General features: G+C 33.3%; 1 protein-coding gene across 6 annotated transcripts in view; it reads right to left on the bottom strand.

The window, feature by feature from the left end:
* Positions 1-3: 3 nt before the first annotated feature.
* Positions 4-14,493, bottom strand: part of LOC128216443 (SLIT-ROBO Rho GTPase-activating protein 3-like) — an 85,055-nt gene continuing 70,565 nt past the window's right edge. For 4 of the 6 annotated variants that reach the window (XM_052923013.1, XM_052923010.1, XM_052923008.1 and 1 more), the window contains exons 11-19: positions 13,645-13,701; positions 12,345-12,447; positions 11,670-11,808; positions 11,205-11,342; positions 10,631-10,733; positions 9,912-10,121; positions 9,395-9,462; positions 5,759-5,939; positions 4-5,156 (exon numbers count right to left, since the gene is read on the bottom strand). In XM_052923013.1, coding sequence (XP_052778973.1) covers positions 4,124-5,156; positions 5,759-5,939; positions 9,395-9,462; positions 9,912-10,121; positions 10,631-10,733; positions 11,205-11,342; positions 11,670-11,808; positions 12,345-12,447; positions 13,645-13,701 — 2,032 coding nt within the window. In that variant the 3' untranslated portion in view covers positions 4-4,123. Of the gene's footprint in view, positions 5,157-5,758; positions 5,940-9,394; positions 9,463-9,911; positions 10,122-10,630; positions 10,734-11,204; positions 11,343-11,669; positions 11,809-12,344; positions 12,448-13,644; positions 13,702-14,444; positions 14,484-14,493 lie in introns of all 6 variants that reach the window. The other 2 variants (XM_052923009.1, XM_052923012.1) reach the window with 2 other exon arrangements.

The raw sequence follows: 14,493 nt of genomic DNA, 5'->3' as shown, positions 1-14,493 counted from the left end.
AAATTATTTTTATTCTTTATTTCACCAAGAATATGGTCTCCTCTGTTTTAGCACAATTTTATATAAAATACAGCTTAACAGTTTCTAGAATATATACACAAGTCTAGTCTCTAGTTTAATAACACCTTGAAATGGCATTGCACATACATATTTTTTCACTATAATGGTGCACTAAGAAAAGTCACTTACAGTTATAAACTTACACGTTCTGTCTATCTAGAAGTGTTACTATTAAGATATTTATATATGAAATACACATGATAATATTCCTTGAATATCTTTGAGTTAGACTGAACACAAATGAGAGACAGAAATGCTTTATACAATGCCAGCATGAAATTGAATAAAATACTTTCTAATGAATTGATACGAATTAACAAACTAATGCATTTTAGCACACAAGAAGAATAATCACCTATATATACTTCAGTACAAAATGATTAAAAAAATGTTGTTTCAATCTGTACTTTCAATTTCTAAAAGTGAGAACATTTATTCTCATGTACTTGATGATAATGTTTTGTTAAAAATATGCTAACCTTTAGAAAATGGAAATTATGCATTAACGGTACATCATTCTGACAATGTGTCACAGCCATTATGCAGTACTGGTTGACACACAATGACATGCCCAGCATGTTCAGGGCTTTAATGAAACACAGTCTCCTTGATAGATCAAAATATTTATGTTTATTGGCCAACAATGGGTGAAATAAAAAATGTTCCAAGTGACAAGGAACATCTTCACTTGCATCCCTCGACCACACTAAATACTTGAATAAAAAGTGTAATGTTGACTAAATGTTGAACTCCATTTAATAGAAAAAGGAAAATTAAATTTAGTTCCCATTTAAGGAGTCTTTAAAGGAAACAATGGTCCGATTTGTCAGAACTTTGCTAAGTTAATATGAATAACGAGTTCCTTGGAAGGTTTTAAATGTGACATACCAGTATTTGACGATGAGCTCATATTATTCAAAGCTGTTTTAGATCTTGTTCGAAATACTGCAGATCACAAGGATACTGGTATATTAAAAACTTCCAGAGCAGTAAAGATTTGAAAGTTAACATCTATGACGTTAACAATAAACATCTATGATGTTAACAATATTGTTAACTTTATTGAAGTTCTGAACAATTTGCCCCAAATCCTTCCAATATACACATGTTTATGATAGCTATAGCCATTACATCCTTTTAAGAGAACTGAGAAAGTGATCTAAAATGTTTCTGTTCAAGATCAATTAAGAAATTCTAAAGGAAACAATGTTTCTCTTTTGTTATTAATTATTATTTAAGAAAATTATGGACATTAAACACTTCTCTACAAACTAAATAACAAGAAAATTAACATACTCCAATAAAAAGAAATTGCACTTTGAATTTTTACAACAAACATGTAAAATCACAAATATACATGAAAACAAAGACACATTAAGGAATCAAAACAATTCAAGAAAGGATTAACACAAATTAAAAGGTACACAATTCAAGTCAGCATTTTGCTCTAAGAATTATCGTAATGGAAAAATTTACTTGTCACACGGTTAACCTGGACAATAAAATGCATATGGCGTTGATCAAATATATTCTTCAGTTAAACAAAGCAGTTATTATCTAGGGCTGCAATAATCCCATTACACATTATCTCAATTGTGGCAGACCCAAAGCACAGACGTCCAAAACACTTTGCTAAAACCTACTCTTAATATTAAGAAAACTATTACAAAAAGACGGTCGTATTATTTAAGACGGTCGTATTATTTCAAATGCCACACTCTTTTTGGGATTGAAATTAACATTTGCAATAAAAACTTTAAGATAGTAATCAAACAATGTTTTCAGGCTAGTAGAAACTTTCAGTATGCTTATATTTATATAGTTAAGCTTGTATAGTTTTTGGTACTTTACAGAACAATATTAAAATTCAGGCTAGTGCTTGAACAAATCTTGATTATGTGCTAAGCTTAGAGTGAGAATATGTAATTAAATAACTAACATCCGGATACTTACAGTGTATATATACATGTATAACAAACAGAAATATGATTTCTTTAGCTAAACCCACATTGAAGAACATTGAAACAACTGCATGTTAATGCATGTAATTACTAGGATAGGAGTCTTGTGGCTCTTTCATCTGTGTGGGACTTTCAACAGACATTAATGGGCTTATTCACCAACGTCTTGGCCCATAATTACTAACGTTCAGAGTTCAGGTTCAAGTAGCAGAACTATAAATCTTTATTTTATTGCCAAGTTTTATCTAGTTGAGTTTTGATGATGAAATTGCTAAATTGTCAACTCATTCACATTTATTTTTCATAAAACCAAAGGAATAAAGATGATTCTTATCTATTTAAAAGAAAAATGAGTCTGAGTCTAGATTTGGACTTGAGACTGTTCTTAATCATGGCACAAGAACCGCAAAGCTTAACATTATCGCAACTTTCTGTCTTGTACAGCAACAGTGGTAAACAAATTCAGGGTATATTATAACTTAAACATTTCACAATTATTTCAAAGGAATGAGTAAAACGAATGTAATATAAAAAAATCATTTGTCAAATTTAGTTATATTAGAGATATCTTAAAACATCCAAGAATTCAGCGTTCTGAGCCCGAGTCTCGAACTCAGACTGAAGACATAAGTGAATATGGGTTCTGCACCTCAGAGTAAATTGTTTTACCTTAACACTCAATAAAGCTTTATGTATGAGCAATTTCTCATTAGTATCCAAACCTAGGTTCAAATAGTACCATATAGCATTACCCAAGTACTCCCGTGTGGTATGATAATTCATAATTTCTGGAAGACATGAAATAATAATAATGCTTGAGTCCTGACCTAAGCTTTCACACTTTTTGAAAGGCCATATTTTTGTAAAATGCTTTATGGATGCAGCAAATGTAGTCTGTTAAAGATTAACAAAGACAAATAACATCATCACCTACGTCTGTTTTAGTATTAAGTCTGTACATTTCCTTGCATTGCAATTAAAATGCAGAAAATCCGACCATTTACTGACTAGAGTATTAATTCAATGTACCCAAGCATGTACATGTACACAATCATAACAATAAGACATTTGGATGAACAAGTCTGAATTATTACACCAGCGGTGGGCATCACTTTTTAAAAACAAAACAACACCCTTCTACATAAAATCCAGAATCAATGCATGCCTGGTAAACATTTAACCGTGCATGGCTTACAAACTTGTCCTATAAATTTCGACCACTGTGTACACAAATTAACAATCAACATGACAGATAAAAGGCAAAAATAATTAGATAAATTATTTTAAAAATTGCAGCCATTTTAGCTTACTTATAGAATAAATGTACCCTTGTCCTGTAGACTTTTTGCTTTACATATATCGAGAGATAGTTCAGAAGAAATGATTAATTTGTCTATTTACACATGTACAAAAACATATACCAATAAAAATAACCTCCATCTATTTACAGAGAGTATATTATATATTATGCTGAATAATAATAAATGCACTCATTATAATTGCAAACATTGAGGAAACTGTTTTGTTTGGGAACACATCGGTAAAATCTTTAGAAATTATCACTGAATATGATAAAGTCCCCCACAATTCCACTATGACATCGTTTATAATGATAAGGGTATATAAGAAACCATAATTATTCTTTTGCAAAGCAAGTGAACATTTTTTTATTAAACATACAGTTGTTAAACCTTACATTTCTTTCTAGGTTTCCAAGAAACATAGCAATAACAATGGAAAATCTTGTTAAAAATATTTTTCCTATGAATTATATTTGATTTGATAGTCTTTGCTTTAACATTGCAAGAAAAAGAGACCTATTCAAAATAAAAATTATTACTGATCTAAGGCGTTAATTATAAAATTAGGCATGATCTTCCAATTTTGTCACAGCAAAGAAAAAAATCATCTAACAAAACATATCTTATGTAATAAACATCCTATTTCTAACATACACATGTTTAGACTATATCGCAGTGACCCACTGTTATCATGTTACACTCAAGTTAAAGCAATACATTCTGAAATTGAGCTCTTTTTCAATTGCAAAATCAATTAAAACATAAATAATTGCCTGAATTTCAGGCTCAAAATTGCACATTTTACTTAAAAGATGACGGAGAAGTCGATTTTGGCGGAATATTGTCCAAATTGGTCTCCAACCGTCTCGACATATCTGGCGAACGGGTTGACGGTTTCTTCATAACAGGTGGTTTTACCTTTAATGGTGGTTTTGGCTTTTCGGAGATGGGAGGAGTGAAACTAACACTATGCACTTGAGACATTGGGGAGGATTTTAAATGGTGTTCATCTAGGCTATACTTCCTGCCCGACATTGCCACTGAAGGTGTCGTAACATCATCACGTTTGAAACCAAATGTGGATAGCATAGGCCCTGATTTGTTTAGAGGGTCACTAGGTTTTTGCTGTTGTATATCTGTTTTGTACATTTCTGAGTTTGAAATATTTCTCGGCATTGAGGCAGCCTTTTTTAGAGTCCCTTGATTAGATTTAGCAAACGTTTCGGCAGCACTCATAGTAGGACTATCATGATCACTGCCATCCTGTGACGATGGTGAATTTGATCCTTCAGGTAAGTCTAGGACTAAATCTGGAGTGTGCTTAGCGGAAGATTTATTTTTCTGAAATGGCAGACTCATTCTTTTATCTGAAGTCTGCTGTAGCTCCAGAGATCTTACGTCAGACATAATCTCAGCTAAAACATTATCCATACTAGTAATATCCTCCGAAGCACTGGTTTGATTAGAGTCTGTCTTTTCTGGAGTCGATACTTGTCTCTTGAGTAACTCTACTCCTTGACCAAGATGATATCGAGACCCAGAGTCACTTTTTGTACTTGACCTCGATTCTGACAATCGACTTTCAGTAAACATCGATTGGCTCATAAGATTTCCTGGACTAGAAGTAATAATTCCAACATTTCCAACAATTAGCTCTTGCGGCTCCTTTGGTCCATCAATTACAGTTTCTTTAATCTCAGATTCCATAAGCATCTTTGATGATGAGACACTTGATGATTTCAAGCTTCCATGCTCCCCGGATCTAGAGGACAGTGACAACGAAGAAGAGGAAGTGCTTTTTGTGTCATCTGAAATGCTCTTCTTATCCTCGGGTCTGAAATTTAACAATTGAGTTTTATAGGATTGGTGTCATACACATGGAACATAAAATATATCCTAGTCGGTAAGTTAGAACATGGAAGTTGATAAGATAGAAAGTGGAAGTCGATAAGTGGAAGTCGATAAGTCAGAAAGTGGAAGTTGATAAGTCAGAAAGTTGAAGTCAATATGTCAGAAAGAGGAATTTGATAAGTCAGAAAGGGAAATGAGGTACAATCAGTTTCCAATGCTTACATTTTGTAATACAGCTGCTAAAATTTCACATCCCATATTAGTTACAAACTAAAATTAATATATTTACCCGGTAACTGATTTTCAAAAAGTTCTTTTTTGTATTAGAGGTAAAAAACATGAATTCTACTGCCTTAATGTTGAGCTAGTTCTATTATGACATTTTTCATAATTACTGTGACACAGTGTGTATAGATGTTGGAATGATTTTAAATCTATTTACTTTGCTATACCTGGAGTGCATTTAGCATTTATATAAGATTTATTTTTCTAATGCTGCCTCTACCACTGCTTCCTTTAATCAAATTATGTTAACAGCTTTAAAACATGTTTATAATTAGACAAATCAACATAACAATAACTTACTGGTGCTTAATAGCTACATAATTGGATGGTATGAGGCCTTCCTTCCCTGCGAATGCCCCCTCCCACCACTCTGCGGACGCCTTCGTGTACAGGACAAGGTTATCTCCCTTCTTGAATGAGAGTTCGCGATCTGTACGCCCCTTGAAGTCATACAATGCTGAGGCCTCATAGACTTCTGTGTCTGAAATAATGTAGGGTTATATATCAAACTTTTATAAAGTAAGATATAAGTAAATCAAATAATAAAGCTGTATGATAACACAGTCAAACGAAGTGTTATATGTATGTTGTCTGATACGCAGTTTATAACTACATACATGTATATAAAAAAATCAAACTTAAAAAAAATAATCTTATTATGATTGCAGCATAGTGAGGTCTAGTGGTATAGATTGCAGTGATATATACCGGAGCCCATTAAGCTGTGGAAAAGGCACTTTATAATAGATATAGACCTGGTGGAAAAAGACAAATACTGCGGGCTCAATGCAAGACAAACTTAACTCCAAATGAGCAATATGGCTTGTCAGCAAACTTGCCCAAGATTATGCACAAACACATTCTGACCGAATTTGGTGAGGATAAGACAAAATTTAATGCTTCTAAAGTAGTTGATTGGACAAGACTGATTTTAAGTAATTTCTATTATTTACGGGCAATTACTCTAGAGTGACTCAAGCAATAGGCTGGTTATCTAACTTATCTGATTTATTAGCCCATACACATTATGGCCATATTAAGTGATTAGTGAAGAAAGGCTTTTCAAGCTTTTAATAAGACTAAACCAATTTTAGGTAATGTCTATAATTAAAGGGCAATAACTCTCGAGTGACTCAAGCAATATGGCATTGGTGGTTATCAAATTTGTAGGAGAAATAATGGACGTCAATAGCCTGCCCACAGGTGAAACTATAATATGTTCCGTTCTATGAGCGGGCTCATAATAAAAATAGATGGAGTTACAACTGCCTTGCACTCTATTCCACCAGGCTATCGACATTGATCTTATATTTCAAAGCCTCCTGCTATTATAGTAGACATTTTACAGATACCAGTAGCACATTTTCACTCTGTATATTAAAATAACTGGACAATAGTCACAAATATTGCAACGCTATTTACTGAAAGACATTTGAATAAATATAATGAAATGACATGCAGTAAGATATTAGAAATTAAACAAAATATTCTATTGGTCTGCTCCTACAAAAATCACATGGTCACTGTTAAGTCATCTTTGGATACCAATGATTGGCCCATTCTGTTACTCATCTTTTTGTAAGCAGCCATTTTATTGGTCGATGACTAGACTACAAAGTGAGATAAAACAATGTAGCTGAAATTTCACATGTAACAGAATGGGTCAGACAGGGTTTACCGAGATGCTGTTATGTATACATCTACTTGAAATAAAGGGTTAATTTCTTCTGAAACTTACATCAATTAGGAAAGCATTCAATGTATTAAAAATATCATTACAAGAATGTAATAGGAAAACACATAAAGCAATTATTTGTATGTTTAAAGACAAACACATATCTGGGGTATAAATGAGGACTTCATTGGAAAAATGTGACCTTTTTCATTGTTAATTTCCAAAGCACAAATACTGTTGTTAGTTAACAAAGCTTGTCTGTTTGTAAAACTGTCATTGTTCAATGCATACGACCTTAATGCAGTAGTAAATAGGAAACATTGTGCCAATATACAGAAAATATCTATCCAAGGATAAAAAATGAGCACTGGGAAACAGCGCCACAGGGCCAATGCCAACACTCATCTTTTGTTGTTTTTCTGTAGAATAAGGGGCAATACTTGACAAATTTTACAGACAGAGTTAGAGGCCTTGTTGTACATGTGGGTATTGTCCCTGGCAACATGTGTACCAAGATTCATTTGAATATTTTGAACAGTTCGTGAATTATGGCCTAAAATTGCTAAAGTCTTTGCACGCTGACAATGCTAAGGCTATGACAATACTTCAACTTTTTCTTTTTAAAACAACAGACAAGCTCAAATGAAACATTCTGAGTTAAGATCACATTTATACAATGTACACATTCAACAGTTGTAAGAGGACAAACATGTACATTACTGCCTGGTGCTTACCCATCATAGAATCTGATTTCACGGGAGGAAACAAATACACAATTAAAACATTGAAAATTCGGGAATATAAGTACATTACTCAGTGCAAAAGAACAATAAAACCATGGTGACTATATAGTTTAGTTTATACTAACTTCTTTTAGCTAGATTGTGACTAAAGATGATAGCTTAAAGAATCAAACTTGACTCCGTTTCTGGGCAGACACCAGTACTGGTATCCTTTTTGAGAGGCCATTAGAAAGTAAACCCGGGTAGGGATCGAACTTTCACCCCCTTGGGTTGACAATGATATACATGTAAAAAGTTTATATTTCAAATCAAAAATTAACATTTTGTTCTGATTGTTTTATAATAGTTTGTTAGAAAACCAAAAACTTGTACCATTACATTCTTATTTTTAATGTACCTGAATATTTAACAGTTTCCAGATTCAACTTAGAATTACCTACGAAATGATCACAGTAACCTCCTAACATTATAAGCAACAGAACTGCTGATAGTTGACAACAATAAGAAGAACAATTCACCAAAGTAAAGAATTTGATTCGCACTTATACAAAACTCGCTGATTATTACTTTTAGACACCAAAGCCTCAACATTATATGTAACATGCCCCAATTTCTCAAACAATGGCTTATAACAGGAACAAGAAAGCTCTATCTTTTTAACTAGGTATAAATTGGGTAATTTTGAGAGTTTTGAAAGAAATTTCTCTTAAAAATAAATTATGTTTTAGTTTATAAAATCAAGTTTAAGACAGTAATTTTGCAGAATAAAATATGATTCTTTAAAGCTGTTATACTCATAAAATTTCAAGAAATTGTGGCCAGATGTTTTGCACTGAGTTTGCTAGGATATATTCCTTGCTATCATGAACATTTCAGCATAATTGTCAGGTATACCTCCGAGGGTCATGCATGAAGCATATATAGTTTTCCTTGCTGAATATCAACACATTTCAATTATTGTATTCTATGTTGTTTGTAATAAACTAAATGTAAATATACTTTATAGCATTAAAGTTCTGCTATGAGATACAATTGACCTGTTAACACTTCAAAGGGACAGGAATGTCAAAATTTCACTAGAAACCAAACTTGAGAGTCTACAATATATAAAATCTTGATTTTTAACATGTTTCAATGTTTGGCTCTACTTATTATTTCATTTACTAGTAAAAGATACTCGCCAGCAGCCAATTGAATCAAACTGTCTTAAGTTGCAGCTGGTAAACTTTAGGCTAGATTGGGCAATTATTTTTTTAATTATTATTAATTAAATATTGATTATTGACCAATCAATAGACGTTTTAGTTTACTTCGACCAATCCAAAGAATTAACCAATTTTAAACAATTGGCTGCAGACATTGTTTTTTTCAACCGATTTTATTTCTTCAATCAACATACTTGGCTTCATAACTCATTGTCCTTGTACAAGACGGAGATACTTGTAGATGATATCAGAGAAAAAATCACAAGAAGTAATGTTCACAACCCAAAATGGTATAGTATTAAATTTTGCTTACCTTCGTCATCATCACTCGGCATGGAGCTCTCTCCCTCCTCCTCCTCCAGTCCATCAAGGGAGTCTTGTCTGAAACATAATTGTAATCCAGCTTTTAGAAATAACTCTAAACAATCATGCAATGACCTAGTTGAACTTTATTTTTTCTTTGTTTACAGTCCAATAGACAAATTGTTGAACAATTTTGTAATATTTATTTCTGAGACAATAGTTTTTGAGTTTTCGTAGCATAGTATGTGTTTCAACTCATGATCAGGTAAATTTTAAGTATAGCCCGTTTTCAAGATGACCATATACTCATAACTTGTGACAAGTATTTCAATATTGCTGAACAAACAACAACACCTTCAGCCATCAAGAATCCTAAGGCGTGATTTTTTACTTAGGAGAGATTTCAAATAGTGCAGTATAACTGTTAAAATCTCTCTTAGGCAAAAAAATGCTCCTATTTTTTATTGCTGATGACACATGCACGCAAATTCATATTATATTGCTTACCAAAACTGCCAAGTTCTTACCCCATATCAACGATACATTTTTCATACATCTCTCCTCCATCAGACGGGAAAATCTCATCCTGGTTTCGTATAACTGTCTTGATCACCTCGTTGACATTCGTCTGGAACGTGACCTGATCGCGGTCGGGCGGGATGGGGATCAGAGTCGGGCCGAAACAGATGGCAAGGTTGTAGGGGTCCATCATGTTCTCGTCAGAGTATTCAGACAGACTATAATATAGATTATCAAACAGGAATTAGTTTAGGTGTAACAAATTTTTTCTGACCTTTAATTAATCTTCTCCTTTCGGTATAAATTTTTCATATTTTCTTGTACAGGAAAGACATGTAAATATACCTCGACCAAATCCGACTAGTGAAAAGTGTATAAATGATATTAAGATAAATCCTTACTAATGACTAAAAAAACTATATTTAAAAGTCCTGACCTATCCCTACTATAATTTTGGCAGTGGCAGACAAAACTAACAATTCGTTTTTTGACAGCTTGAAGAAGAAAGTCATTTTTGAGACACAAAAATGATAAGCTTCTGTTGTAGCTCAAGTCAGAATGTTTGATTCTACCTAAATAAAAAAATTTTTGTATTCCAAAAAACCTGAAATGAAGAGTTTAATTTTGATATTGTTTTTGAGATGTACAGCAACTATTACATAACATACTACCGGTACATAGAAGTTGCCTTATTTAACAACATAAGGTTGAGGAATGTAACACTTACTGGTTGAGGAATGCAAAGAGGTATCTCATGACGATGACTATCGGCCTGGATAGTGACAGCAACAGTTCCTTGATCTTGTCTATCTTAGCCTGCTCATCTAGACCTGAAAATCAGAGTTTAATACAATAAAATAGGAGAGATGGCACCATGATTTCAGAAAACTCAAGAAGAAGAATAAGTTAAATATATCATCTTACAGGCCATGTTTTGCTAAAACAGTTTCAGCTGATTTCAAAAAGACCAGTCAATTTAAGAGTGAAAACTATATAACTTTTTCTGGTAGCTCTGTAAAAGGCAGAATGGGTATTTTCATTACTACACAAATAAGCTTCAAAAAGAAATTCATTCCTTACACTCTGCATCACAAATGAGTAAAAATGAATCTTGAGGCTAGGGGTGTTGCTTATTCAGGGAGCTATCTTATTTAGAATCTAGGATCAATTTTGTATCTAAAAGGTCTTCAACAGTAGTATTACAGTGTTGGAAACTTCATCTTGGTACGCAAATTGCTCCCATGATTCTGGGTGAAATGGCCAACAAAAGCTTACAGAGAAAAAGCCTAAAGGTCACTTACGACTACAGTTAATAAGCTCGTCAAACAGCGGCAAGGGGAAAAGTGGAGGTTTCAGCTCCCTGAAGAACATTTTGAGAACTCCAGCTGCAGAGTTTATTTTCTCACATGCGTCTTCTTCGTCTGCTAGTGGATCATCGCCTAGAAAGATAAGGACTAATTTAGTTAAAAATCAGTAAACTATATTTTGGACATGGTCCAACTTTTGAAGTGGATGGAAAGGACATCAATGACAAATTAAAATGAGGCATCATTGTTTACTATAATTATGTATTCTGCTTTTTTCATTTCTTTGGAAAATTCTACAGTGTTTTTCTTTTAAATTGAACTAATTCCAAAGTCAATCAAAACTTGGACATGCTGCTTTGACTTAAAAACCTGCATATAACTTGTGATACATTGCCATTATATGTTAAATTATTTAATTACATATTTTGTATGTGCTGCGCTTTTGTTTCAAATCTGTACCTTTCTCGAATGCTGTTTTCAGGTCGTTGATTTCGACTTGTGAGCCGGGAATTCTAAAGATCCCCTGATGGTGCATGCCGTACAGGTTCAAGACCCGTATACAGCTTTTAATAACTGTAGGGATTTCATGGCCTGTTGCCTGCAAGGATGATGATGGAATGTGATAATAATTTAAACTTATTTATATAACAACAATTCTGGAACAAGATTTTAAAACATTATATTAATCACTCTCATTGGCACGATTTTACATGAGAGTGTGGTCTTGTGTTGTGGGGGGAAACCAGAGTACCCGGAGGAACCCCACTTGTCCGGCTTGGTGAACACAAACTAGCGTCAAATGTGATAACAAGTTTACCAATTTGTTGTTTACTTTTAGTGTTCTATCTTTTAAACCATTAGAAGTCATTTCAAATATACCCATGATTTTCTCATACACACATTCAATAAAAATTGTAATAAAGTGCATAGATGATAGCACAAATTGGATGCACAGAGTTCAACTTTAACACTACAGCCAAGAGTTATCAAAAGGATGCATCTACACATATTTAAACATCTTGGCTGTTTTAAATACAAAACCCACTTGCAAAATATGCACCGTTTAGTCCTTTGTTCCATCATTAGCTAGGTCCTCACCATTGTGGGCAGCGAGCAAACAAACTTCATAATTACCTCAATATATTCATCCAAGTTTCCACCAAATAGTTTCGGCTGCCCGACCTGTGGGTTCCGACCTATACGTCGCTTCTTTGGTTTAGGGGGCAAGGAGGGCGGCCTTTATTAAAGAAATAATTTTCATTAACATTTATGGCAGCAATTTTTATTTTGGAAATTTGGATTCATTTAAACTTACATCATGAAAAATGTTTAACTTGTTCTTATTCTAAATCAGAAGACAGATGTGTGAAAGTTGAACATGAAAAAAAATATGTATAAAGAAAAAGAATTTGTTAAAAATAATGAATTCAATACTACTACTACTAAATTCATTGGTATTGATATATCTACTTTATTTTCAAGAAAAATCATTTCATCATACAGGATTTACATTATTATATTCATGAAATCGATGATTATAAAGTACTTGGAAAAGAGCACAATACAAATTTCATCAGCACTGTTATCATTTTTATAATGTTAAATATTTATGATAAACTCAGTAACTGAAAGATACAATAATCCCAAACACAATTAAAAGAAAAAAAAAGTTTCACTTTTTAAAATACATGTACATTACATCATGCAAAGTAAGATTTAAGCTAAAGAGTTATATAAGGGTGCTGCACCCTGCCCTTTTTTGGTACCCCCAATCTGGCCTCATGAGACCTGCATTGGCACCCTTCAACCTTCTTAGAATAAAATGCTTCAAATTATCAAATATTTCCATTGTTTTGTTTAAAAGCTAAATATATACGAAGACATATCTGGCAGTTGAAACCAAAAACTACTTTCTTAGGATTTTTTTTTGTTGAATCTGTAATATTTATGTACTTCCCAAGCTCAAACAATGCTCCCATTTCACCTTTACCACCCTGTTTCTCTTCTGCAGCACCCTGCCCTGCTCAAACCCTATGCAAAGCTACATAAATAACTGCAATTTTGTGTAACATGCAGAGATATACCAGAATAATTCCGATAATATTATCTTGTACCAATTGGTTTTTAACGAGTTGTGGCAATATCATTTCATATCTAATCGCTGCATGGGGATGTTGTGCCATATGTTGAAATTATAATCATGCCATCTGTGACGTATGTGCCAAATATAACATTATTTCAAGTGAAGTCTGTGATAGTAATATGACTGCATTAGCAATAATCAAAGCTAACAAAATGTTGAAAATAAGGAAAAAAGGCTAGAGTTATGTTTTTGAATACTGAAAAGTAAAAGAATATTAATTTCTTAACAACATAAGATGATTATGCATATAGCCTGTAATGCACATCAGAAGAAAATCATTCCATTTTTCACCTATTGAGAGAAAACCTCCTACTCAGTTCTAGATATATCAACTTCTCAGAGCCTTTTCTGAAATAATTATGGGAATAAATCAGCCACACTGAATTTACCTAGTAAGATATTCAGTAATTTGAACACTGTTGGCATCTAACTCCTAAGTTTTATCACTTGAATCTCGTAATGAAGAGTCATCATTCTCCCGCCACAAAAAAGGACACAAAACTGTTGAGATTATCCTTCATTAGAATACAACCTACACATACAGCCAATGAAATTGCAGATAGGCAATCATTAAGTACTAGGCTTAATCATTCAGAATTTAAACTTTCGCGGTTGTTTAAAGGTCCGCACACTTCCACTCATCAAATATACAATCCCTGCATCAGATTTTGCATTGACAATGTGTCAGCCAATGAGGTTGCATTTTCTGTCACTTAGATGACCTCAATTAAAATCTTCATGATTAAGAAGGGTTCAATTGCAAGGCTCACTCCGCCCATTCTTAATCATTAAGATTTTAATTCACGTCATCTAACTATGGCTTGTGCATCATCTTTACATATGTAATGTTTTCATGTCTACTCAACAGCGCCTTTGTACTACAAACGATATTGCTGAAAATCAGGTGCAAAAACCACACTTTGTCAGCTCTGTCTTTTATGTGGCGGGATAATATTCATAGCTTTGTTTAGACTGCCTTTTAACATTCCAGAATGTAACCATGCCAAGTTTGTCAACAGTACACCATTTACCAAGTTTTAATAACCAATCCCAAAACTAGAGTACGAGTCAAACTTCATCAAATTTCTTACAGGTGTTCAATGCTAATCTGAGTGGTGTAAGACTGACTCCTAGAAGAAG

The sequence above is a fragment of the Mya arenaria genome, chromosome 14 (genome assembly GCF_026914265.1).
Source record: "Mya arenaria isolate MELC-2E11 chromosome 14, ASM2691426v1".
Taxonomy (NCBI): Eukaryota; Metazoa; Mollusca; class Bivalvia; order Myida; family Myidae; genus Mya; species Mya arenaria.
This window is presented reverse-complemented; position numbering and strand designations above follow the sequence as displayed.